Source organism: Natator depressus, chromosome 9 (genome assembly GCF_965152275.1).
Source record: "Natator depressus isolate rNatDep1 chromosome 9, rNatDep2.hap1, whole genome shotgun sequence".
Classification (NCBI taxonomy): domain Eukaryota; kingdom Metazoa; phylum Chordata; order Testudines; family Cheloniidae; genus Natator; species Natator depressus.
In genome coordinates this window covers 22,894,801-22,918,916 of record NC_134242.1, presented here as the reverse complement: position 1 = coordinate 22,918,916, position 24,116 = coordinate 22,894,801, and the positions used below count along the sequence as shown (strand labels likewise).

The window sequence follows — 24,116 nt, the reverse complement described above, 5'->3', positions numbered from 1 at the left end:
TGATGAGACTGAAACACTATCATTGGCAGATAACTCTAAAACTATAGGTTTCAAAGTGGTAGCCTTGTTAGTCTGTATCAGCAAAAAAAACGAGGAGTACTTGTGTCACCTTAGAGACTAACAAATATATTTGGGTATAAGCTTTCATGGGCTAGAACCCACTTCAGCAGATGCATGCAGTGGAAGATACAGTAGCAGGTATAAATACATGAAAGGATGGAGGTTTTCTTACCAAGTGTGAGGTCAGTCTAACGAGATAAATCAATTAACAGCAGGATACTACCGGAGGAAAAATAACTTTTGAAGTGGTAATGAGAGTGGCCCATTACAGACAGTTGACAAAAAGGTGTGAGTAACAGTAGGGAGAAATTAGTATTGGGGAAATTAGGTTTAGGTTTTGTTATGACCCAACCACTCCCAAAAACTCGTTGTTTTTTCTAAAACTGTAGAAAATGATGGTGATCTTGAAGGTGGATAGTCTTCAGAATCCTATATATTGAGGATGGATTCTCCTAAACAAAATAAGTCAATGCAGTTTAATTATTATTACCATACTGCTCATTTAGTAGTACTCATTGTATTCGCTGACACTCAGTACTACTTTAAAGGTGAAATTGTAAAAGGAGGATCTGCCCATTTCAGCTATTTATTTTTTATCACAACTGCATCTAAAATGATAGTACCATAGAGTAACAGCTACATTTTTTGCTCAAACATGAGAATTCAAGAGTAGGTCAGAAGGAAGACAGGCAGTCCTTAAGAAAGAAGTATGAAATCAAAAAGTTTACCAACCTGAAGATCCTGCATGTTCAGACCTGTTCCTTTCATCATCTTCAACGCAGCTTCCTCCTGAGAAAGAACACTTCTCATGATGTTGTTTCATTCGGGCAACCAGGCCTTGCATTTCTTTGTTGTACTGTTTGCATTTTGCGCGCATGCCTGTCTTACCCACAGGTAGAGGAACTTCATTAAAATATTCCCAAACTGGATCTCTTTTACAGCCTGCTGCCATTATAGGTTTTCCCATCTAGTGAGAGAATGGTATGGTAGATCTCAAATCAATGAAGGCTATACTCAGAAATCTTATACTTATAAGAAGCACACGGGATCTTTATAGGGAAGAAGGCAGCACGCCGCATTTATTGAGAATACAACAGTTAGCATATGCTTTTCAATCTCTCTCCCCCCCCCCCCCCCCCGGCCAGTTGATGTTCATAGTTACCAGTCCAGAGTCTGGATCAATCTAGTGGCCAGCCAGATTGGTCGCAGAGGGGAGCAGGGCACTATTGGTCGCGATCTGATGCTCCTGGAGTGTGGCAAGACGAACCCAAAGTCCCATGGCAAAGCACCCTGTTCTTATATTCCTTTTTCTCTGTTGAAGTCTATAGATTTTGCTGGTTACTCATCGATTGGTGTTAACATTCCAAAACACCTCTGAGAGGGTCATTCTGTCCTGATTTCGATTTAATCAGTTGTCTTAAGGGGTGCCAGCCTTCACCTCAGGGTGGTCAATTTGCTCTTCCTCAATCATGGATACGTGTTGATGGTTCTTTGGCGTCAACAAATCTCAATAAGTGTCTTCACTTCTCCTTTCTTGACCATCTGCTAACAATGGCCTTCACACCTTATCTTTTCCTGATGCATGCATTCCTCATTCACACAAGCAGTCTTTTACAGAGACTTTGAGAATACAAACAGTAGTATTTTCTATCGAGCAAAAAGGCATTGCAAATTAAACCTTGCTAAGTTTTAGTCAATAACCAAAACAATTTACATTGAGACCCAGGCCTTCAACGTTCTTCTAATCTACTTAACATAGACACAATACAGAATACTGTCTCTTACTAACTAAACCTTAAAACAAAGAACTAAAGAGGGCCCAATTTGTAATGCATATGGGAAAACAGAATCTCATAGTCCCAGAGGGTCATTCCTTTCTGCTATTCAAATGGGGTGGCTAGCAGGATGAAATCAAATTATACATTAATTCTTATAGTGCAGTTCTAAAATCCTGCCCCTACAGAAAGACCTCAAGACTTCTGGAATATGCTGCTCAAACAGTTTCACTTTTGTTTCTGCTGCCCGTCCCTCCCGTCTCACGTTTGTCTCCAGACTTCTTCTCCTTGTCCGGATTATTCCACCCCCAACAATCTACTATTCATTGAACTTTTTGAAATTTTGCACTTTTAGAGAGAAGTAAGGGATTGACTCTGTGTACACAAATTTGCAGAGGGACAATAGGGTTGAGGTCTGTTATATATAACAACATATATATATAGTTGTGAGAAATATTTATTTAAAAACATTTTTGCTGTTAACAAGAATGTTATCTCTGGAGACACAAATCCACAGTTTGAGAGCTGCAAAACTAAGCATCTCTGATGCTGAGTCCCATTGGGTAGATAGAAAGATTAACCTAAATAATCTATACTGAAGCCCCTGGAACCCCAAAAAATTGGGTCCCTAATCCATGAACTATTGGAACTCATTTACAAAATTTTTCTTAAACATTACATGAATATATTATCTCATACTATAGAATTAGAAATTATAATCTATTACATGATCTCTCATCATGGATCTTAATTAAAACTATCTTTAGATAGGTTTTTTCCCTCAAAAAGCATTTTATCAAAAAAATCTGATTTAAATTAAAAAATCCGATTTTTTTTTTAATTTAAAAAAGAAATCATTTATGTTTATCCACCCTGTGATCTTCTAAAGTAATAAAAATATGGTTATTCGGTTGAATACACATCTCAGAATAAAAATGTGTGATAAAATAAAGAGTAGCAATAATAATTTTGTTACCATTTTCTGAGAACATTGTTATTTTCAACTGGGAACGAGGAGCACTTGAATTTAGGAACTTCAGCCTTTGTCCTGCAAATATGTTGCCTGCATGTGTAAGCATCTCAGTGAAGTTACTCACAAGAGTAAAGTTACTTGCTTGCATAAGTGTTTGCAGTATCTGGCTTTTCATTTTTAAAATGATTTATATTTTGTCTTGCTGTAGTGATTATGAATTATACCTGATTAATAGTTCAGACGACTGGAGCCTCTTCCGTTCACAGAACATACACAGTTCAGGCAGTAACAAGGGCTATCTTTCCTATGAACTACACCAGTTCCTGAATTGGAGGGCCTGCCTGTAGAAGTGAGACAACAGTTCAGTTCTCAGACCCACCGAATCCTTAGCTTCTCTACTGCAACTGTCAAAGGATTTTGTGATATGAACATTTGTCTGAGAGGTGAACTGACACCAATACAAAATCACTTCACGTAATCCCCTTAGCCATCAGACTGAAGAAACTTTGGGTTACTGTTGATATGGATGGAGTATGAACTGGTGCCTCAGATGAGAAAGGTTCTATATCCCATTACTGATCCTCTCAAAGTCTTAATTTGACCTTTACTGAGAATTTATCTACCGATTAGATCATAATGCAAATGTAATTACTGCACAATAGTGGAACAACAAATTTGCCTTGCTATCAGAGTTGTCAGTGCTTCCATTATAAATTTAGTTATAGTGGCTTATAACTTTTTTTAACATGTGAAGGACAGAAGCTTGGTGTGCAAGATGCTTTAAGAAGTTTTTTTTTTTCTTGAGAAAGTCAGTCAGTTTTGTAGTACAGGGGTACAAAACATGCAGGAACCTCATGCGCTTAATGGGTGTCAACTCTCCTCGCCATCACTTCATCTTCTTTCTCCCCTCCCACCCCCCAAATACCCACACTCATACTTGAGCAACAAATGAGTTACAAATATTAAAGAATCAGCATCTTCTTTCCATGATGGGTTGTTAAACTTAAATGGGCTTCTCCATCTCTTACTGTCTGATAATGCCACTGACCAGACTGTACCACTGCAAATCTTGTATGTCCTGCTAGGACCAACAATGGGCTGGAGTCAAATTTAAAAAAACAAAACCCAAAGCTAACTCTTTATCCCTGTAATTATGATTTGAGTTGTGATCTTCAGAGATGTAACAGTAGTCAACTGAACATGTTGTGTCCCCCAAAACAAAGAGTTGTTAGCTTTCCATTTCTGTCTTGTTGGTTATTAGCAAACCTGGAAGTTTTGTAAGATTGTACCAGCAGCTCCCGTTTAGCCACATTCCAAAACAAGATCCTGTGCATAAGTTACTGGACTGGGAGTTGGGAGATCTCTGTTTTATTTGTGGGTCTGCCACTGACTCATTGTGTGGCCTTTGACAAAACACTCTGTGTCTGCTTCCTAGACTGTAAAATGTGGGCGTAGGTACTATCTCACCTTTGTAAAGCACTTTGAGATCCTTAAATGAAAAGTGCTTTAAGTGCTATGTATGAAATATTTCAAAGATTCTTAGAATGCATTGCTGTTATATGCACATGCTCTTGCAGAAATATTGGAGGAATGATGTTTAGAGTAAAAATGTTCAACAATTCCCACAAGGTAAGGACCTCAGGTTTTTTCATGTTTCTTTGACTTGCTTCGTTTGTAAGTACAGAGGTAAAACCTTTACCAATTGCCAAATACTAGTAGTTTTGTTTTTTAAAAACAAGCCTCTTGTTGTACCACATTTAACTACTGCATTTTTCATAACATGTTTTCTCCTGAAAGTTATACCCACACGGGATGGAATGGAATGCAACTTGCTAGACGAATGTACTTTTAATTATAATAAAACTAATATAAGTCCTGTATGTTCTTGGGCTTGGCATACTGAGCATATTTCATTTGGTGCTTAATAGGGAATGAGACCTGTCCTTTGTGTGGGAAGGAGAGGATGGATAAAGCCTTCAGATAGTTTTGCTATGTATTAAATTATTTAAAAAATGGTATATGCATTTTGTATTTTGGTATCTAAACGTATTTAAAGTCTGTGGAGTAGGAGGAGGCTTTATGGAAGTGTATGTATGCAATTATAAATTGTGGTGGCACTCCTATGCTTTATGGTTTTGAGAACAGGGTTGTACAGGTGATAACTTGCTTGTGCTTATATTTCTCACACTGTGAGTAAGGCATTTATCCTGTGAATAACTGCCAAGACACTTGCTGCCTTATAGTTGCTTACCATGTTTGGACTGAAGCTAAAACTAGGAATCATGTGGGTAGGGTAGGGACTGCTTTTGACAGTGGAAAAACTACTTCTAGACATGGAATTGCTTGTCTACACGGCATGGATGTAAAGTATATGCATAGCTTAAAGAGACACTGGTTAAAAATCATGTTTTTAATAAACAAATGTCTTCACCCAATATTACAAATATAACTCTAGATTTTAATATAAATCTTACGTAGCCAGTTTTAAAAATGAACAAATAAACAAAAAACTCCCGTACGCTATAGGGCCTAGTGAGATATATAGCTATGGGGGAAGGAGAAAAGTCAAGGGTGGCAACATGGCTATAAGCTTGGGATGTAGGAACAACATACCCTCATATCTCAATGTCTGTACTTTGACCCGTCAACCTTTTACCCCCAATCAGGAATATTATAGATTATGTATTCGTTATGCCATCCAATCCTAAACCAAACTTCACACCCCTTGGTAATCTGTACGTTATTCCCTGATAACAAGTAATTTATATGCTTCAACTCTGTACCATTCACTTTTTTTAAATATAATCTTAATAAAATTTTTAATGGAGAGTGGTAAGGAAAGAAATTAGCCTTCAGTGAGTATGAGGAGATGATTGGATGTCGGAGACGACATGCCTGTGCGGCTAGGAAGGTGTTTTGGGACTAATTCACACAGAGGCAGTTAACACCATGGGATGGGTTAAGGTTTCCTAGAGCCAAAAAGAGGGACTGAAGACAGAAGCCGAATGGACACACATGAAAAGGATGAGGGGAAGGATTAAGATGTATCCCTTTAATTAAGCTAAAAGGAGAGGTGTAGCTACCTTGTTCAGTGTAGTAGAGGAAGGTAGAAACTGGAGTGTAGGGGATCTGGAGGAGGTTAAAAGGAAGAGTTCACTGTTCTTAAGGAATGTGGAGATACAGATTTGGAGCTTATGGGGAAAAACAAGATCAGATTTAGAGAGGTAAGTGAGGGGTGATGGGAGGAGAGAGGAGAGAAAATTCTTTCCGAGATGGAGAGGGGGATAAAAGGGCATATTTGGAGGGAAAGAGAGAAAAGTAGGGGTGAACAGAGAGCTTACAATAAGGGAGAATGAGCCAGGAATGGATTTAGTGAATGGTATGGGCCTCAAAGGAGGTGGGGAAAAAACAAACGTAGGAGGGATGGAAACAACCAAAGGAGAGGCAAAGAACTAAGCCTAATACGAAGATAGGAGTATTCAAGTTTTAGAAATCAGGCTTTTGGTTAATATATGGAGCAACTGGGAGACAAAAGTGGAGTGGGGTGATGCTCTTAATACTGAGAGGGAATTTCAGATGTAGCGGGTGAAAGGAAGGGGAAGTGTGGCAACATATATAAAGTTAATGGTATTAAAGCCTGGCAGGCAGAAAAGTTATGAGGTTGGGTTGAAGAGAAGATGGATTTGAAGCATGTGAGACATCAGTAAAGGTGATGAGGAAGAAAATGAAATATGGAGAGTTGAGAGCCAGAGGGGTTGATGATGGGGAGGATGAGGCAAAAGAGCTATGGGGAATAGAAGACAGAAATACATGGGAAATGAACAGCAGGGTGGAGGGAATAAGTGGAAATCTCTGCCTCCCTAGGGTTTATTACAATGGAGCTGTCCACTGAAAACAGTTTTTGCTATCAAGGTGATGAGGTGTCTGGAGACCAATGTGTGTCGTGGCTTTAAGTGGAGTTCTGGCTATTGCTAGTCAGGCCTAGCCTACTTCATAATAATTTTACATAGTTTGGAATTGGACACGTTAACTTTCTAAAAGAATATTCATGAGTTTTCTTTGTTTCTTTCTCCTCCTCCCCAGGGAGCCTTTTGCTGCGCAGCATCAATACATGCGTCAAATGCTGAGAAGCTTTTCTGATCCTTTTGGACGAGATCCATTTCTCAGTATTACGGAGGGTGGCGAAAGAGCTCGAGATCAAAGAGGACACCGTGATTCTCAGGTTGCTTTGAGAGGAAATCGGAGAGTAAGTCCTTTCATAATCTCAGGATTTTTTTCCTTTACCAGTAATTAATTATTTCAGGTATCTGGCATAACACTTCGATTTGAGACTCTAACCTGGTCTAATGGATGGGACACTGGTCTGGAAATAGGAGATCAAAGTTAAATGCCTGGCCTTACGGTTAGCCTATGTGATGTTGGTCTAGTTACTTAATCTCTCTGAGCTTCCATTTCCCTATCCCTAAAATGGGGATAATGATACTTGCCTTCCTGTTGTAAAGTGCTTTATGATCTCTGAATGAAAAGCACTATAGAAGAGTTTTACTTAACAGCTACAAATGAGTTTTTAATGTTAGAACTGGTCATGAAGTAAACACTTGTGCGTGGCTAATGTTTAAATAGCAGGAAATAAAATTTTCCAATGGAAGAGTTTTCCCTAAACTTCTCTTTATTTTTACATATGAATTTCCTTTATTTCATAATGTTAAAGGAAAGATTTTTTTAAAGTGGGTATATAAGTTATGCCTTTAATTTATAAACTGATCTCTTGGGCCTACGTAATTATACACACAAATGTAGTCAAGAATTTATGCATTTAATTATTAGGATCAGTATGAGGGTGCATAAATGTTGTTCCAGTTGAAAATCTGCCCCTAAATGTGTATGGCAGATTAAATCAGCAAAGTTGGATGATACATGGCTAGCCACTATCAATGTCCTTTAGCTGTCTGAAGCTACTGGCCTGCAAAGCCTCCACAAGCTATCTGCTCTTTGAAGTGGAGAGGCTGCAGTCTGTAGAAGAAGACCTGTAATGCTGTGGGCCCTAAGTTTTTGGTTTTCCATTTAATTTACTTACTTACCAAAATCAAATGATGTTGGCCTCAGAATAGTTGTGGGTCTTGCTTTCTCCATAATTAATTCAGTTATGTCTGAGCCTAAGTATTGTAATGGCTTGTCATTAACTTTGAATTTCCACCTTCATGGGTGTAAAACGCACTTGAAACCTAGACATCTAAAACTGTTGGAATAATGTTAAGCCTTATACAATTTCTTTACTTTGAATTGATGCTTCATATTCTACATTCAGCCTGATCCTTAAATGTCTTGCCTCCAGTTATATGGCTGTAACAATTAAGGAGGATCAGGTGAATGATATGAAATCTAATAATCCTTGAGGCTGTCTGCAAAAGAGAAGAAAATTGGCAACAGTCTGTCTTATATAAAGTACACTTTCAACGGATGAGTCGTGCAGTGACAATTGTGGCAATGTTTCTGTTTCTAAATCTAATCTGATTTCTTGGTTTAGAAAGGATATATGTTTTTAAATAACATGACAAATATATTTTATGTTCAAAGCATTTGGACTTTGTTTTAAATTAGATATGAACCACTGGCATTTAGTTCAAGGATAACACAACTACAGGGGGTTGTGGAACTTTGCCAGAATCAGTCACTGTAATTCAAACTTATATATTTGGAGCTTAATAAACATAGCTGGAGCACAAGCTGTCACCTGCAGGTCAAAAGGGTAACTGCCAGATTCTTTCCCCTATGCTTATAAACTGAAAGTTAGTTTAAACTATAGATAGAGTTGGACCCACTTGGGGTCTGATTCTGCTTCCATTAAAGTCCGTGGGAGGAGTAGGCTCTCGGGCTTCAGTTCAGCAAATGCTTAAATATGGGCTTGACCTTATTTTAAAAAAACAACAAACAAAAACACAGTGGTATTTCTCACTGTCTAATCTCAACAAATCTGGGGCACGGAGGAACATGAGTTGTGGTTGGGAGGAGCTTAGTGTTTGGGGACACTGAAGTATTTTGAAAGAGCACCAAGAAAAATACATCTGCCTGGTCTTGGTGCCTAAAGTCACGCCAATATCCTTTTTAAAAAAAAAAAAAAATCCTTGTGGTTGCCCTAAAACAGTGGCCAAGTTACACAGAAAACTTAGAGCTGGATACTGTGACCTGATGGTGGTTCCTTAGCTGGTATATAGAGACATATCAGTGTCTTTATTACAGATTTAAATTACACACTTTGAGAAGAATTAATTTATTTAAAAGCTTCAAAACTTTTTTGTCTGATTTCATGCTGGTAAATTATCCAGTCATTAATGAAAGTACAATTCCTACTGTATTTAAGTAAATTATAGTGCCTAAGCTTCATTTTAAAAAGGAATAAAATGTATGTTGCAACAATCTGGGAGCAATCGCATTTGTTGTTTTATGATTTTAACTATTCTTCCAGGTTTGTTTGAACACTGTTTTCTAAACGGATCACAAAGCTTGTTTAACGTTCTTTGGTGGCGGTGAGGGTGGTGGAAGAATACAGTGCATTAACACCTGCAGTAATACTCTGATTTCTTAAGTTGTCTTCAGTGTGTCTGATTCGAGCTGTATCTTTTCATATTTATGAATTTTTAGTTTCTTTTAATAAACAGTTGGATTTTGGTTACCACAGCTATTAAGTAGAACTGGTTGAGAAAAGTTCCAAAAAATTCAAAATTGCTATAGAAAAAACTCCAAAGTACTGAATTTCTTTTTCCATTTTCCAACCTGCTCTACTGCTGAGCAAGCCACCTTCATGAATTGTCTTCAGATTTGGCTCTCTATATGTCCAGTCATAGTGCAATAAGAGCTTTTTTATGGATTTAAACTATTAGGCAAATATTAAATGGTTTTACATTTTTTATTATAAAATTAAGGATATTTAATTTATAATTGACCATGATCAAAAACTAAATTGTTTAGATATGAAAGGAAGTTGTGACAGTTACTTGTGCATTTTTTCCCAATACTAGCCATCAGCCTTAGCTGCAATGTATATGGCTCCATACAGTGTATAATATTCTGCAATCAGATATTGTATTCCATTTTGAACTTGCATTATTAGAAAGTGTTATACCCTTATGAGCTATGCACATTTATTTAGGTGGCTCTCTGTGTGTGTGTGTGTGTGTGTGTGTGTGTGTGTGTGTGTGTGTGTGTGTGTGTAAATTTAACATCTCATCCTTATTTCGTGGAAATTTAAATTTGTTTTCCAGCATTTGAACTGTTCTCTCAGAAAGGGATATTCAAGACCAACTAGTCAATTTTACAGGCACTGTATCTGATGGTGTTCATAGCTGCATCTATTTATGCATCTGTATAAGAATATATTTATGCACTGTGGATTTATTAGTCTTCAGACTGTTCTGAATGTGACGATAGATATACTTAGAACTTCTTTGCAATGACCTTTGAAACTGCTGACATGGTAGAGTAGATTTGGTTTATCCTGAGGGATCTGAATATTTTAGAGAATATGTATATATTTCATTTTTAAGTCTACATTAATCTCTTGCATTACATAAAATGAGAGCTTATGAGTAGATCAGATGCATCACTTACTTCAATTTTTCTGCCGTAAAATTTATGCCAGCCTTTTGTAATTTAGTTATGTAAATTTGTATGTCAAGTAGAAACAGACTTGTTGGTTTTAATTAACCTCTCTGTAACTGCCTCTACTACATAAGCAGAATTAAGAGTGTGTGGGGAAGCAAGGGACGTTTGAAGTACACCTTATGTTTTAATTACCTTTGGTATAAAGGTTGCTATGATACACAGATGTTTCTTCTATTATATTTGTGTAAATATGATTTATTCAGCATGGGTGCAGTCATCTTTTTTTATTTGGAAATAATTGTACTGCTGTGTCTACAGAAAACTGCTTTGTGTTATGTTGTTTTATCATATTATAAATCACTGAGGTCCCCTTAAATGACATTTTTTAAAAATTTTACCAAAAACCTATTATTTCAGTTGCTGTATGTGAAAGTGCACTGGATTTCTTTTAAGCATGATGCATAACAGGTACAATAATTAAAAGGAACTGGTACTTTTCTTCCAGGCAGTGAGCTGCTCCCTCATGCCCTTTGGCAGTTTTGGTAGCATGGTTAGTATCCTGAGAGAAATAGCCCTTGTAACTTTTGCTAACATCTATGTATTGTCTTTCTGACTGAAACAGGAATAAATCATAGCTACATGGTGCTTGCTAACTACTGTAGTTGCTTGTTAGAAATGCTGAGTGATATAACTAAGGAATGTTTTTACCTAGTGGGAATGTATGTTTTTATCTAGTGAAAATGCTGAGATTGAGTAAAATATTCCACTGATATCAAGTTTGATACTGCTGCTGAAATTTTATTTTCAAAGTAGTTTGATTTGCCCTTTTAAAAATTGATATACTTTTGTTTAATCTACAAAACTTTTGGGGGAAAGATAATTTCTTTTGCTAGTATTACTAGCAGGGCAATATTGGCTCTAGGACCAGAACTTGAATTGTGCCAGTGTTTTTAGTTTGTTGAGGAATGTCCTCAATAGCTTGCGGGGGGGGGACGTAGCTGGAAAAAAAAATTTTTTTTTTACATTCCTTGAGCACAAATATCTACACTCAAAAATCCACAGTAGTTTCTAAATATTTATGCTTTGAAATGTTGAACTCATCTGTTCCTCTATCAAATACATTTCTGTTTCGTCTGAATTCTTCATTCTTGCCTCTCTAACACTTATAATTGGAGCAAACAAACACACAGAACCACCATTTTTTGCAAAACTCTCAGCCCCGTATCACTGTCATTCTTTGGCCCTTGTAGCCAACTCAGAAACAACATAGAACAACTCTAACAAATGGAGACGTTTTCCACAATGATTGTGCCTCTGACACAATTATTGCAGGATGGGTGGAGAGTACAGTACAGAAGAAAATGGGAATACTGAGTGCTTTGACAGGAACATGCACACTAGCTTGTGGTGTGGTTGGAAGTCAGCATTCTGATATAAGACGTTCAAATGATACACAAGCTCCTTGCTGCTTTGCAGTTAAATAGTTGATGAGGAAATGTTTCCATAGCTATACCATGTTCCTGCTGATATCAATGATACTGGTTCTCCAAAAGAAAAGTAGACAGATGTAGTGTCATTAGCTTCTTCATTGATGGTGAAAGAAAATAACACTGTCAAGAACCTTCTAAGCAATAATATCTTCTGTATATGTGAGTGAATGTGAAAGTCATGGCCACCATTAGACTTTCTGGATGAAAGAAGAGAGTAGAGAACTTGTAGGACCCAAAAACATTGATAACATCTCCTTTGACAAGGAAAATCTCTCTCTCACTCTAAAGTGTGCACTAGTCTGATCTGCCTGTTGCACTCTTAATGAAACAGTCACGATTTTCAAATCAAATTCAAAAATGGAATTTTGGTGACAATGTATTTACCATATGTGTAAGTGTTTAAATTGGCTTTAGGAATGGACATCCTTAAATTAAACTTACTCAGTCAGCATAATTGTATGTTTTGAAGTATATTTTAGGGAGCAGTATAGTAACAACCTGTAATTTCTTCCCTGTCAGGACAGAGAGAGATGCTAAACGTAACTTAACCTGAACAAGCCTATATCACTGGATTTTCTTCAGACCCTTGACAATAATTACACCATTTGCAAAGGCTCACTTTTCTCCTTCAGGCCGTCCCTTTTGATATGGACATGTTTTCTCATGAGATTTTGTGCCGCACTGGGATTAGCTGCTCACTTTATAGTTTTGCATTTTAATTCTGAGTCATTTGTCAGTGATGTGCAAAGATTTCCTTCCCATCCCTACTCCAGGATGACCATGAAAATCATTTTTCCATAGTGCTTTCCTGAAACAATATGTTGTGAATTATGCAATTAACTTTTAAACTGTGAAGAAATGCTTACTTATGCAGTACGTATGAAACAAATAAAGCCTCCAGTAATTCATTAGGTTAACCCAATGTGGTGCATGCTAGTCAGAAAGGAGTCACTCATATACCTCCTGCTTCTCTTAGGTCCGCTGTCTGCTTTATCCAAAGGAGATATAATGCATTTGTGTAAATGTAAGTCTTGTGACTGAGAATTATAAAAATTGGAGGCTACTCAAAGGTCTGTCACGCAAATGTCTTTCTTGATATGTCTGTTTCTGATCAGAACACCATTCCACGCCTCTTTCTGCCTAATGAAGTTTAGCCATGAGTAACAAATATTGGTATGTCATGAAAGAAATGTGATCTAGATGAAATTACTATAGGGTGGAAACACAACTGGTTGAAAGACCATATCCAAAGAATTATCAATGGTTAGCTGTCATACTGGGAGCAAGTATCTAGTGGAACCCTGTAGGGGTCTTTCCTGATGCACTACTGTTTAATGCTTTCATTAATTACTTGGATTATGAAGTGGAGAGAATGGTTATAAAATTTGCAGATGACACCAAGCTGGAAGGGATTGCAAGCACTTTGGAGGACAGGATTAGAATTCAAAATGACATTGACAAATTCATGAATTGGTCTGAAAACAAGATGAAATTTAAAAACGACAAGTTCAAAGTATTACATTTTAGAAAGGGAAAAATCAAATGCACAACAACCAAATGGGGAATAACTGACTAGGTGGCAGTTGAAAAGGATCGATGTGGATCATAAATTGAATGCGAGTTAACAAAGTGACACAGCTGTGAAAAAGGCTAATATCACTCTGGGGTGTACTAACAGGAGTGACATATGTAAGACATGGGAGATAATTGTCCTTCTCTACTGAGCACTGGTGAGGCCTAGCTGAAGTTCTGGGCACCACCCCCTCAGAAAGATATGGACAAACTGAGTCTGGAGGAGAGTGACAAAAATGATAAAAAGGTTTAGAAAACTTGACCTATGGAGAGAGGATAAAATACTGGGCATGTTTAGTCTTTAAGAGAGGACTGAAGGGGGATCTGATAAGTCTTCAGATATATTAAAGGCTGTTATAAAGAGGACGGTGGTCAGTTTTTCTCCTTGTCTACTGTTAGAAATAATGGGTTTAATCTGCAGGAACGGAGATTTAGGTGAGATATTAGAAAAGTTTTCATAACTATAAGTGTAGGTAAGCTTTGGAACAGTCTCCACAACCTCCTCTGAAAATCCCCATCATCGCTGGAAGTTTTTAAAAGCAGGTTGGACAAACACCTGCCAGGGATGGTCTAGGTTTATATGGTCCAGCTCCAGCACAGGGGGCTGAACTTGGTGGCTTCTTGAGGTTCCTTCTAGTCTTATATTTCTATGATTCTATAAGGAATTAAATACATTTCCTGCATATTTTAAATGAGATTATGAATTTATTGTAAATTTCAGTTTGAAAATTGATCTGGTTTTGAAACCTCCTCCTCCCCCACCTCTTTGTTTTCTCATTGCCCTCTGCTTTCCTTTTGAAAAATAACTGTGTTTCATAATACACATAGATGAGATGACAGTCCACTACAGCTTGTTTTGGTTATGCATCTTGGTAAGTAAACAGGTCTATTCAAGGATTGATTTCATGTACTGCTAGATATAAAACAAAATAACTTTTTTTTTCCACTAGAATTGTTCTTGAATTAGGTATATAGTGTCTCGTTTTCAAACTTGGTTGCCTTAGTTTGTAGTGAAGGAAATGTCTTGGCTCAAAAAAATTTTGTGGATGTCTAAAGCTATTACATTTAGTAAATTTATCCTATTGTGGATTTCAGATTTTCCTATATTAAAGAGCTATGATAGTATTAAAAATATACTGTTTGTTTTGTTTTATTGAAAATGCCTCTAGAGTGTCTCATTCTGCCTTTCACTCCCTCTATGGCAGGGGTGGGCAAACTTTTTGGCATGAGGGCTACATCTGGGAATAGAAATTGTATGGCGGGCCATGAATGTTCACAAAATTGGGGTTAGGGTCCGGGAGGGATGAGGTGCAGCTGGAAATGAGGAGTTCAGGGTGCGGGAGGGGGCAGGGGGTTGGAGTGCAAGAAGGGGTGCAGGCTCCAGCTGGGGGTGTGGGCTCTGGGTGGGGATGGAGATGAGAGGTTTGGGGTGCAGGAGGATGCTCCAGGATGGGATCAAGGGGTTTGGAGGGCAAGAGGGGGATCAGGGTTGGGGCATGGGGATAAGCTCAGGGATGCAGGCTCAGAGAGGCGCTTACCTCAAGCGGCTCCCAGAAGCAGCGGCATGTCCCTTCTCCACCTCTCATGCGAAGGCACGGCCGGGGCTCTGCACACTGCCCCATCTGCAGGCACCGCTTCTGCAGCTCCTATTGGAGCACCAGAGGGAGCCATTGGAGGACATAGGAGCTAGAGGGAGCCATGACGCAGCTTCCGGGAGTCACGTGGAGCAGCCCCCTACCCTGCTCCGCTGCTGGAGTGCCAGACCGGGGCCATGCCACAGCTTCTGGGAGCCGCATGATGTGGCCCCCAACCTTGCACCCTGGCTAGTGCACCGAAGCAGGGAAAGCCCCAGACCCCGCTCCCCAACGGGTCTGGCCCGCGGGCCATAGTTTTCCCACACCTGCTCTATGGAGTTCATAGCACTACCTAATGAGACATTTGCTGAACAACTGCTTACAATGTCTGAAGAATTTCACTGATTACATTTGGAGTCCACTCTAGATCCTCATTCATGTCCTTTCCTGGCTGACTGCTTTATGTTTATGAATGCAACCAGTGAGATTTGCACATTAGAGATGCTCTGTCTACCTTGGGGTTCTAAGGGATGGAGAGGCATATTGCAGTTCTAGTTTGTTTGATTCTCTGGATTGATTCACCAGAATTGACAGTCAGTCACAAAGAGAGGTTTAAAGGTACAGAGACTCCAAACAATAGTTTTCCCCTGTAGCTAATAATTTCTCTCCTCCAACAGAATTCAGATTTCAAGGATCCTTTCTTTGCAATGGACAGAACTATATCAAACATGAGAAACAGTATGCTAGAACTGCAAAGAAATTTTGTAAGTACATTTCAAAAATTCAGTCTTAAAAGTATTATTTATATTGAACAATGTGACGTTGCACTCTATATGATTTTATGAAAATATGCTAATGAGTGTGAATATAATGTAACTGGAATATGCTTCATGCAGAAGGCCTCTTATAAGGTATCATTACAAAGCTTATAATCTACTGAGTGTGTTCATCCTATTTGTATAAATGTATCGTTCTTGTATCTGAAACTAGAAAGATGAAATATAACCCTGAGGTGCTATTGTAATTATGCAAAGTGTGGGCCATTAATGGTGGTTTGGAATCTTGATGGCTCCCATCAACCAGGACTATTGACTATGGATGGCTCTATTTGCTTGCAGGCCTTCCTGTGAGTCAGGCTGGGAGGAATGAGGGCTTGGACTCTTACAGTGACATATGATCATGTCACCTGAACTAGAATCCATCTTTAACCTGGTGCTTTTCCGATTAGAAGGATGGGTGGGAACCCGGTGAGGGACAAAGGATTCCCGCCTTATGCAAAACACACATAAGGGGGAGGAACAGAACAAAGGGGGTGCAATCATGAGAAGTCCCCTAGCTACCATCTGAGCTGGAACAAGGGCTGTACCAGGGGAAAGGATTGTGCCCAGACTAGGAAGGCGTCCAGTCTGTGAAAGAAACTTATTGAAACATCTCTGAGAGTGAGATTTTATCTGTATCCAGTTTTCTTACTGTATTAGGCATAGCCTTGCGTGTTTTATTTTATTTTGTTTGGTAATTTACTTTGTTCTGTCATTACTTGGAACCACTTAAACCCTACTCTTTGTATTTAATAAAATCACTTTTTACTTATTAATTAACCCAGAGTATGCATTAATCCCGGGGAGGCGGCAAACAGCGAGGCATCTCTCTCTATCAGTCTTATAGAGGGTGAATAATTTATGAGTTTATCCTGTATAAGCTTTATACAGGGTAAAAGGGATTTATTTGGGGTTTGGACCCCACTGGGAGCTGGGCATCTGCGTGCTAGAGACAGGAACACTTCTTAAGCTGTTTTCAGTTAAGCCCGCAGCTTTTAGGGGATGTGGTTCAGACCTGGGTCTGGGTTTGCAGCAGGCTAGCATGTCTGGCTCAAACCAGGTAGGGCACTGAAGTCCCAAGCTGACTGGGGAAACAGGCTCAGGGCTAGTCTCAGCACATCAGCTGGCAGTCCCAAGGGGTTTCCTATGATCCAACCCATCACAAACAGAATAATAGTGTTTAAAACAGTTATTCGGGAAGTCCTATAAAAAGCCATATTATGATTCCCTATGGAGTGCAGAGAGAAAATGTGTGGGGTTTTTTTTTTGTTTTTTTTTTTGCCCAGAAAGTATTTGTTTTAATTCTTTATACTATCAGTTGTACTCCAGTTATGTCTATGTACTGGAGTAGAATGTGGTCAAATGTGTTTAATTTATTAAAGTGCTCTGGTAAAACAGTTTTGGCATTATCAGTACTGAAGACAATAGAACACACAAACATTTTGATACCCTTATCCTCCCAAATACATTACATGACCTTTTTATTATTTAAGTGCAGACTGCGTGCTTTGTTCTGTATATGACACACATGCAAAGTCAGTTCCTTCCGTTCTGAAGTACCAGTCCTGCAATAAACTCTACAAAAGCACATCCCACTGAAGTCAGTAGGGCTATATGTGGGCAGAGGGGTCCCTTTGTGTGGATAGTCTGCGTGCTCGGGGCTTAAAGCAAGATTCACTGGCAAATACAGAGGATATTGCAAACTCAGGCTCTTTTCCCCCTATTTTTTCCTGATATAATTCCTCAAAAGTAATATTGAGATGGAGAAGGTGTCTAATGTGGGATACTGTTCTTTCTTCAAGTTATCTGTCAACTTTAATATTTTTATTAATTTGAAGTATATCAATTTCAGGATCATCTCTCACTCAATCCAGATGCACACTCATTCAGTTCTTCTTCTGTGATGACCTATTCCAAGATAGGTGATGAACCACCAAAGGTTTTCCAAGCTTCAGCTCAGACTCGCACAGCTCCAGGAGGTGTAAGTATTCTTGAGACATGGCTGAAGAGTGTTGTTAAATTGTCCGACTGTATATTAATGCAGACTCAAGTTCAGTCTCCTTTAAAATGCTTACTGGGGTAAATCGTTTCCATAATTTAGAAAGATATACACTCTGTTACACCATTGCTATATCTTAGAGTAGATACTGTTTGAAAATACTCTTTAAGGCATTATATCCTGGGCTATCCCCCCCCACTAAAGCTACTTTTATACCCATTTTCTCAAAAGCTGAATAGATGAGTGATACTGCTACCAGTTCTGCATTTGCTGCTTTTTGAGCCAGTGTGTAATGTTATATTCCTTTTGCCTATTGGGGTATATTTACACCTAAATATTTGCAATCGTAAGAGACTAAAAAAGTCTGCATTTATACATGACTTTACCTCAAATCACTTTATGTACCCATAATAGTGCAAAATAGCTACTTCAAATTATCTGTTGAGCGTAAGTACTTGACTTTTAAATGCTTACATAATGCTTCAGATGAAGATGCCCTCTCATTACCTTTGTTGCAGCTGTTGTGCATCTAATTCTGCTAAGAAATTCAAATTTAAATTTGAACCCTCGAGCAATGTTCATGAAAGATTATATGCAAGCAGTATGAGTCTGTTGAAAATATCCCACAGCCAATCATGTCAGAGCTCAAGCCAGCACTTAGTTATCAGAAAGGCTCTAATAATATACCTATGAACACAGTGATAAGCAGTGGACAAGAGGTTTCAGACCAGTCAACGTGACAGCCTCGTAATTAGTTGCCCTTTCATATAGAGAATACCAACACATACTTATCTGTTCTGTTGTCAAGGAGAATGTTTAAGACTCTCTGCAGGGGTTATATTTAGGCTGGGCTCTGACAGATTTTGAAACAATTAATAATAACCTGCATGCATATTCTCTTCTTAAAAAACGTTGGGTGGTAATATTATCTTTCCTGTCTGCTAACAGTGGGATGAGTATTGTTTGCTCGATACTTTGTTTGAGCTATCAGTCTTTCAGCCAGTGCAACAAAAATAGATTCAATAGGAAGCATCTGTTTTTTTCATAAACTTCATTTTAAAGCAAATTTATTTTGAGTTTAAAATAAAACTCTGAAAACTAATTTGGATAATCCGCTTTTTCAATTGAAGTAGCAATTACAATATAATTTCCCTTCTTTGAGCAGATCAGAGAGACTAGAAAAGCACTTAAAGATTCTGAAAGTGGGCTGGAAAAAATGGCTGTTGGTCATCACATTCATGATCGTGCCCATGTAATTAAAAAATCAAAGAACAACAAAACTGGTGATCGAGAACTGAATCAAGAATTTATCAACTTGGATGAATGTAAGTCTTCCAGCACACACCTGATTTTTTAGAAAGTGCTGATTTGTTGATCTGGCCCCTTCAGTGGGTGTCAAGTTGGACACCTAAAACGTGAGGATCCCAAAATCATCAGTCACTTTTGAAAATACTATTCGGGGGTGGGGGGCGGGGCGGTGGCGGCGGTGTTTGGTCATACTTGAGGGTAATCTGAGTGGTAATGTTTTATGGTTTTGAATGGACATTAATATATTAAATTATATAAAAATTCCAGTTACAAAACTTTGTGTTTTAATGCAATTGCTTTGGTTAGTGATGTAGCAATTGTAGCTAAATACTCTCTCCTATGTTTTCATCAAGTTTAAACAAAAATGTTTGTCACTGTTTGCAGCTGAGGCCCACATATTTGATGAGGAATGGCAGAAGGAGATTATGAAGTTTGGAACATCTGGAGCTAGATGCAATTTAGAAGCTCCAAAACACAGAAGTAACTGTCATATAAGCAGGGAAGATACATCAAGGAGGTAGAAATGATTTCTGTAATGGCTCTACTTGTGCTGATACGCTCATTTTCTTCTAAGAAAAAGGAAAGACTATGCCCTATTTCATTAATAAGAACTTCCTGTTAGGAGCCTTGAGAAGAAGTAATATACTTACTCTCTGCTTCAGAGATTATGTAGCTGAAGTGTAATTCAGAGTAGTATTTTGATATAACTAAAATTTGAGGAAATACTAGGTGTGGCTTTCAGAAGTTTTGACTATTTAACCTATTTGGTTATATTTCGACTTGTAAATTTTACAATTTTATTTTTTTAGATAAGTATGTTTTTATCTCAAACAATGAGAGAGAGAGAGAACTGATCACATGCAAACTGGGTTCACTGCATTAAGGCTGAATCCTTAACTCTTTACTCAGAGGTGGATTGGTCCATCCCCCTGAGGAAAAGAGCAGGAGAAGGCAGAAAATTGCTGTATTCCTCTCCTGGCAGTATCTCCTGTGGTGAGATGCACAGGTTCAGGAGGAGACAAGGCCATCCAACCCCAGAGACCAGGGAATCTGTTGGGAGGAGCATGCCCCATATCTATGGATGCAGGTGTCTGTCCTGCATAGATTGTTTTCACCATGCTGCTCTTTTGGTCTTTTCTTATCAGCATAACTCTAGTAGGAGGTATGCTGCCTTTGTCAGCTGCTTTGGTATCGACCATGGAGGATATGCAACAAGAGTTAATGTTGGCTCAAACTAATTTCTGGAGTGAGTAGGGAATACTGTGGTAAGAAGCACTAGTTCTAGCTACACCTTTTCCCAAACCGTGCAGAGTGCTTTCCATGTGTCACTTCTGCATAGCCCTAAAAGGGAAACACTGCCAAACTGCAGAGGCTGCATTTGCCCCTCCTGCAGTATTCCATGGGCAAGTTGTGCTCATGTAAACTGAGACAAATCCAGCTCTTGATTACTGCTCAGTTTTTAATCAGGCACAGTTCCCATTCACTTCAGTGAGTTCTGCCTACATGCCATTTTGCAGCTGTCTCTTATCAAATACATAGGTACACAATAAACTCAACAAAAAGCCGAGGCTGCTAAAGTTTCTCATTCACTGAAACATGTTAGTAGTTTTACCAGCAGAGGATGTTTCTAAGTTGTAAAATAGCTAAAATACATATAATAAAGGCTTACCTAAAAATAACTAGATTATCCGTTACGTGTTTTGTAAATGGTGAACAATATGATGCATTAGCCAAGTTTTTTTTTTCCAAGTATCATACAATGGTTTTGATTGTGTTTTGGTTTTTTGTTTCAGGGAGAAACCCCACCCAAAACCACTGATTGCAGGATCCAGAAAACCCGAAGTTTCTGTGGAGAACCTCAATGTGAAAGGATCGCATGTCCCAATCAAAACCAGCAAAAGATAAATGGCGTGTATAATGATTTGGATGGGTTTTTTGTTTTGGTGGTTGTTTTTTTTTCAGAGAAGATAATGGTTCTGGATCGTATGTATAAGACCAATCCCTGGTTTTTAAGTATTAGTGGGCCTTGCTCGTCTAGTCATTTGACCGCTGAATGTTCTTGAAGACACCATCTCTTTGGCTACTACATCTGGTTCTGAGCAATAAAAGAAAATATTTACCACTGAAAAGCACTTTATTGGGTTATCACTTTCCTGTATATTGTAAACTATAATATTTTGCCTTCCAAGGCTTTTTTTCCTACAATTATGCTAATCTCTTAAACTTTTCAGCAGGCTTGGTGGTGAAACTACATCTATTACCCATGCAATACAGCTTACACAGGAACTCAGTTCACTTTTTGTAAAATTATTTTTTGTGGCTGAAGCAATACCGGTGTGGTTTTGGTGAAATTAGATTTAAAATTACACTTTAAAATTATTAAATAGCATGTAATTTACATGCTATTGTACAATCGCCAGATTCATGGTAATTGCCCTGATTTCAGAATGTTAACGGAGTCTAAAAATAAGTGGTCAAGTAACTTGTTTTTAAGTAAAATTTAAGTTTATCGACATTCTTATTTATCACTTTTGGATAGTTGATTTTCTGTACATAGTTCGTTAATTTCAATGGCTTTATATTGTATCTCCTAAGTGGTTCTACATCCTTTGTGTGTTTCCACTGAAGGTGTGACCCATTGCAGATTCTCCATACTAGGGCTAGAATTAAGTAGCATGATGGGTTTTCTATTTTCTGTGGCAATATACTGCAGTTCCCTTGTATGGACAATAGATATGACTGTTGGCATTCTTAACCAGATTGGTTTGGGAATCAAATTTGGTTCAACAGACTGTAAAAGTATATGAACTAAATGCTGAATAATTACACCATTCCCTCTGTAAATGATAGTTTTAAAAACATATGTGCAGGAAATGCTACCTGTAGTCATTCTTATTCTTCTATCAGCTAAGTTTGTGGCTATGTTGTATCATTTTATGTCCTGATTTTTAATTTAAAGGAATCCAGGATCTGGTAAAGGTAAAAATTGTTGAGCTCCCTTGAAAATTTTACTATTTCAAAGTTCTTCCCTTGTTTGTACTTTTTGTTTTCTTTTTTAAAAGTTTCCTTGGCTTAAAATTATTAGGCGAAAACAGACTGAATGACTTATTGGGAAAAGTAAACCTCTTAATGTATGTTATCTGTGTCAAAGTTCATGCACCATTTTGTTACTTGGAAGGAATTGTAGATGATATATAAATACAAGCCTGAACAATGAATCTATTAGTATTTTTAAGTTACAGCGTTTGACTTCTCATGGCCAAGATGTACACTTTTTTAATCATAGCAACCTCCAAGGTGTCTTTAAAACATGTTTACTCTTAAACCATATTGATTTTTTTCCCCTGCAGATCCCTAAATTATTTAATATTATTATTCTTGCACATAACATGCCCTGTTTAATTGTATTTTTGGAATGGAAGACTCCGTTTTTTCTCTCTGCTTGCTTAATGCAATAAGTTTTCTTCAAGTATTATAGTAAAATCCAGTGTCTATGGTTTAATGTTACTAAGATCCATATGTAGTTCATACATCTTAGAGTCAGATCAGACTTATTTACAGATAATAGTTCTTAATCTGAAAATGTACTGTCCTTATATACTAACCAGTGTACAAATTTGTGGCCTGATCCTGCTTTCATTGAAGGTAATGGGGATCTTGCCATTGATTTCATTTAGAGCAAGATTAGGCTTTTAATGTATGTTTGTTTTGTCACCTTGATTCTCTAATAACAAGCACTGTAACTGAATGCTTGTACATTAGAATTGTAATGTAATATTAAAATTAAATCGGAAGGAAGTCTTCTGTTTAGGAGATTCTGTAACTTCATAAAAAAATTTCTACATCTGTTACAGCCCTATACTTGACCTTTTCTTTTTACATCTTTTATGTGTGTACTTGAAGAAGAAACATTACAGACACATACATAAAGTACTTCATTCTTTATTAAATAAGCAGATACTTTGATTGTAAAGAAGCAGTGGAGGACTAATACACATGGCTGAATTTGATGTAATGTTAAATAATAATCTAAAAGTTAATGCAGGAAAAGTTATTTCTAAAGGTATAAAAATATAATTCTTTGGTTAATAAAGAGTTGTTTATTCTTTAACCTTTAGTTTGTACCACAATGTGCATTGTGTTTGGTTTGAGCTGTTATAAATACTTTTTCATACAGCAGTATTCTGGAGGGAAGTAAATATGCTGGCTGTTAAAAGAAAAACATGCAGCTGAAAAGATAGGAAAACTATTCTTAATATCTCTGTGCAATGACTAGAATGGATTTCGGACAGATGATTCTTTCAGTTGGTAGAGTACTCCTCTTTAGTATCACTGACAAATGCGTGTCACCACAGAAAAGATTCAGATTCAAGCTGTCCAGTGTTACACAGTTCTTTGCCTAAGTCAAGGTAAGTGAAACATCTTCTGTATTCAGCTTAGTTTCTCACCTGGCTGGGTTTTGTTTTGTATTTTTCTTTCTGGCTTCACCAGGTTGTTTGGTTTCTAACCATCTTTTTTTATCATATAGATGCTTATTCATTAGCACAGAGACCATTAACTCTTTTTGCAGCAACCACTGAATGGCTTTCAAATGGTTGTAACATTTGGGCATTACTGACCTGAACTTGAATTTGTAGCCTCTGTGTGAAAGGCAGGCTCCGTATTCTCGTATCAACAATACCCTTATCTATACAATTCCCCAACCACAATTGCATTAGTGCCAAATGCAGTACTCAGCAGAGGCCAGGGATTGCATAAACATGGACATTGAATTACTGCCTTGTCCTAGCCATGCAGGAATAAAGACAAGATATGAGGAGTACAGTTTTATTTAGATTGCAACTTCATTAGTTCATTTGGGAAATATCTGGCAATGAACTATACAGTGCAGGGCATTGTTTCCTCAAGTTTCCACCTTTTGGGAGGGCTGCCATCAGCCCTCCTC

At 37.9% G+C, this 24,116-nt stretch overlaps 1 protein-coding gene across 1 annotated transcript in view; it reads left to right on the top strand.

Moving 5' to 3' along the window:
- MLF1 (myeloid leukemia factor 1) overlaps positions 1 to 22,406 on the top strand; it is a 32,260-nt gene extending 9,854 nt beyond the window's left edge. Inside the window, exons 2-7 of the mRNA XM_074963700.1 lie at positions 6,892 to 7,054; positions 15,724 to 15,810; positions 17,717 to 17,845; positions 19,029 to 19,188; positions 19,556 to 19,688; positions 20,965 to 22,406. Coding sequence (XP_074819801.1) covers positions 6,892 to 7,054; positions 15,724 to 15,810; positions 17,717 to 17,845; positions 19,029 to 19,188; positions 19,556 to 19,688; positions 20,965 to 21,076 — 784 coding nt within the window. The 3' untranslated portion in view covers positions 21,077 to 22,406. The remainder of the gene's footprint in view (positions 1 to 6,891; positions 7,055 to 15,723; positions 15,811 to 17,716; positions 17,846 to 19,028; positions 19,189 to 19,555; positions 19,689 to 20,964) is intronic.
- The last annotated feature ends 1,710 nt before the right edge of the window (positions 22,407 to 24,116 follow it).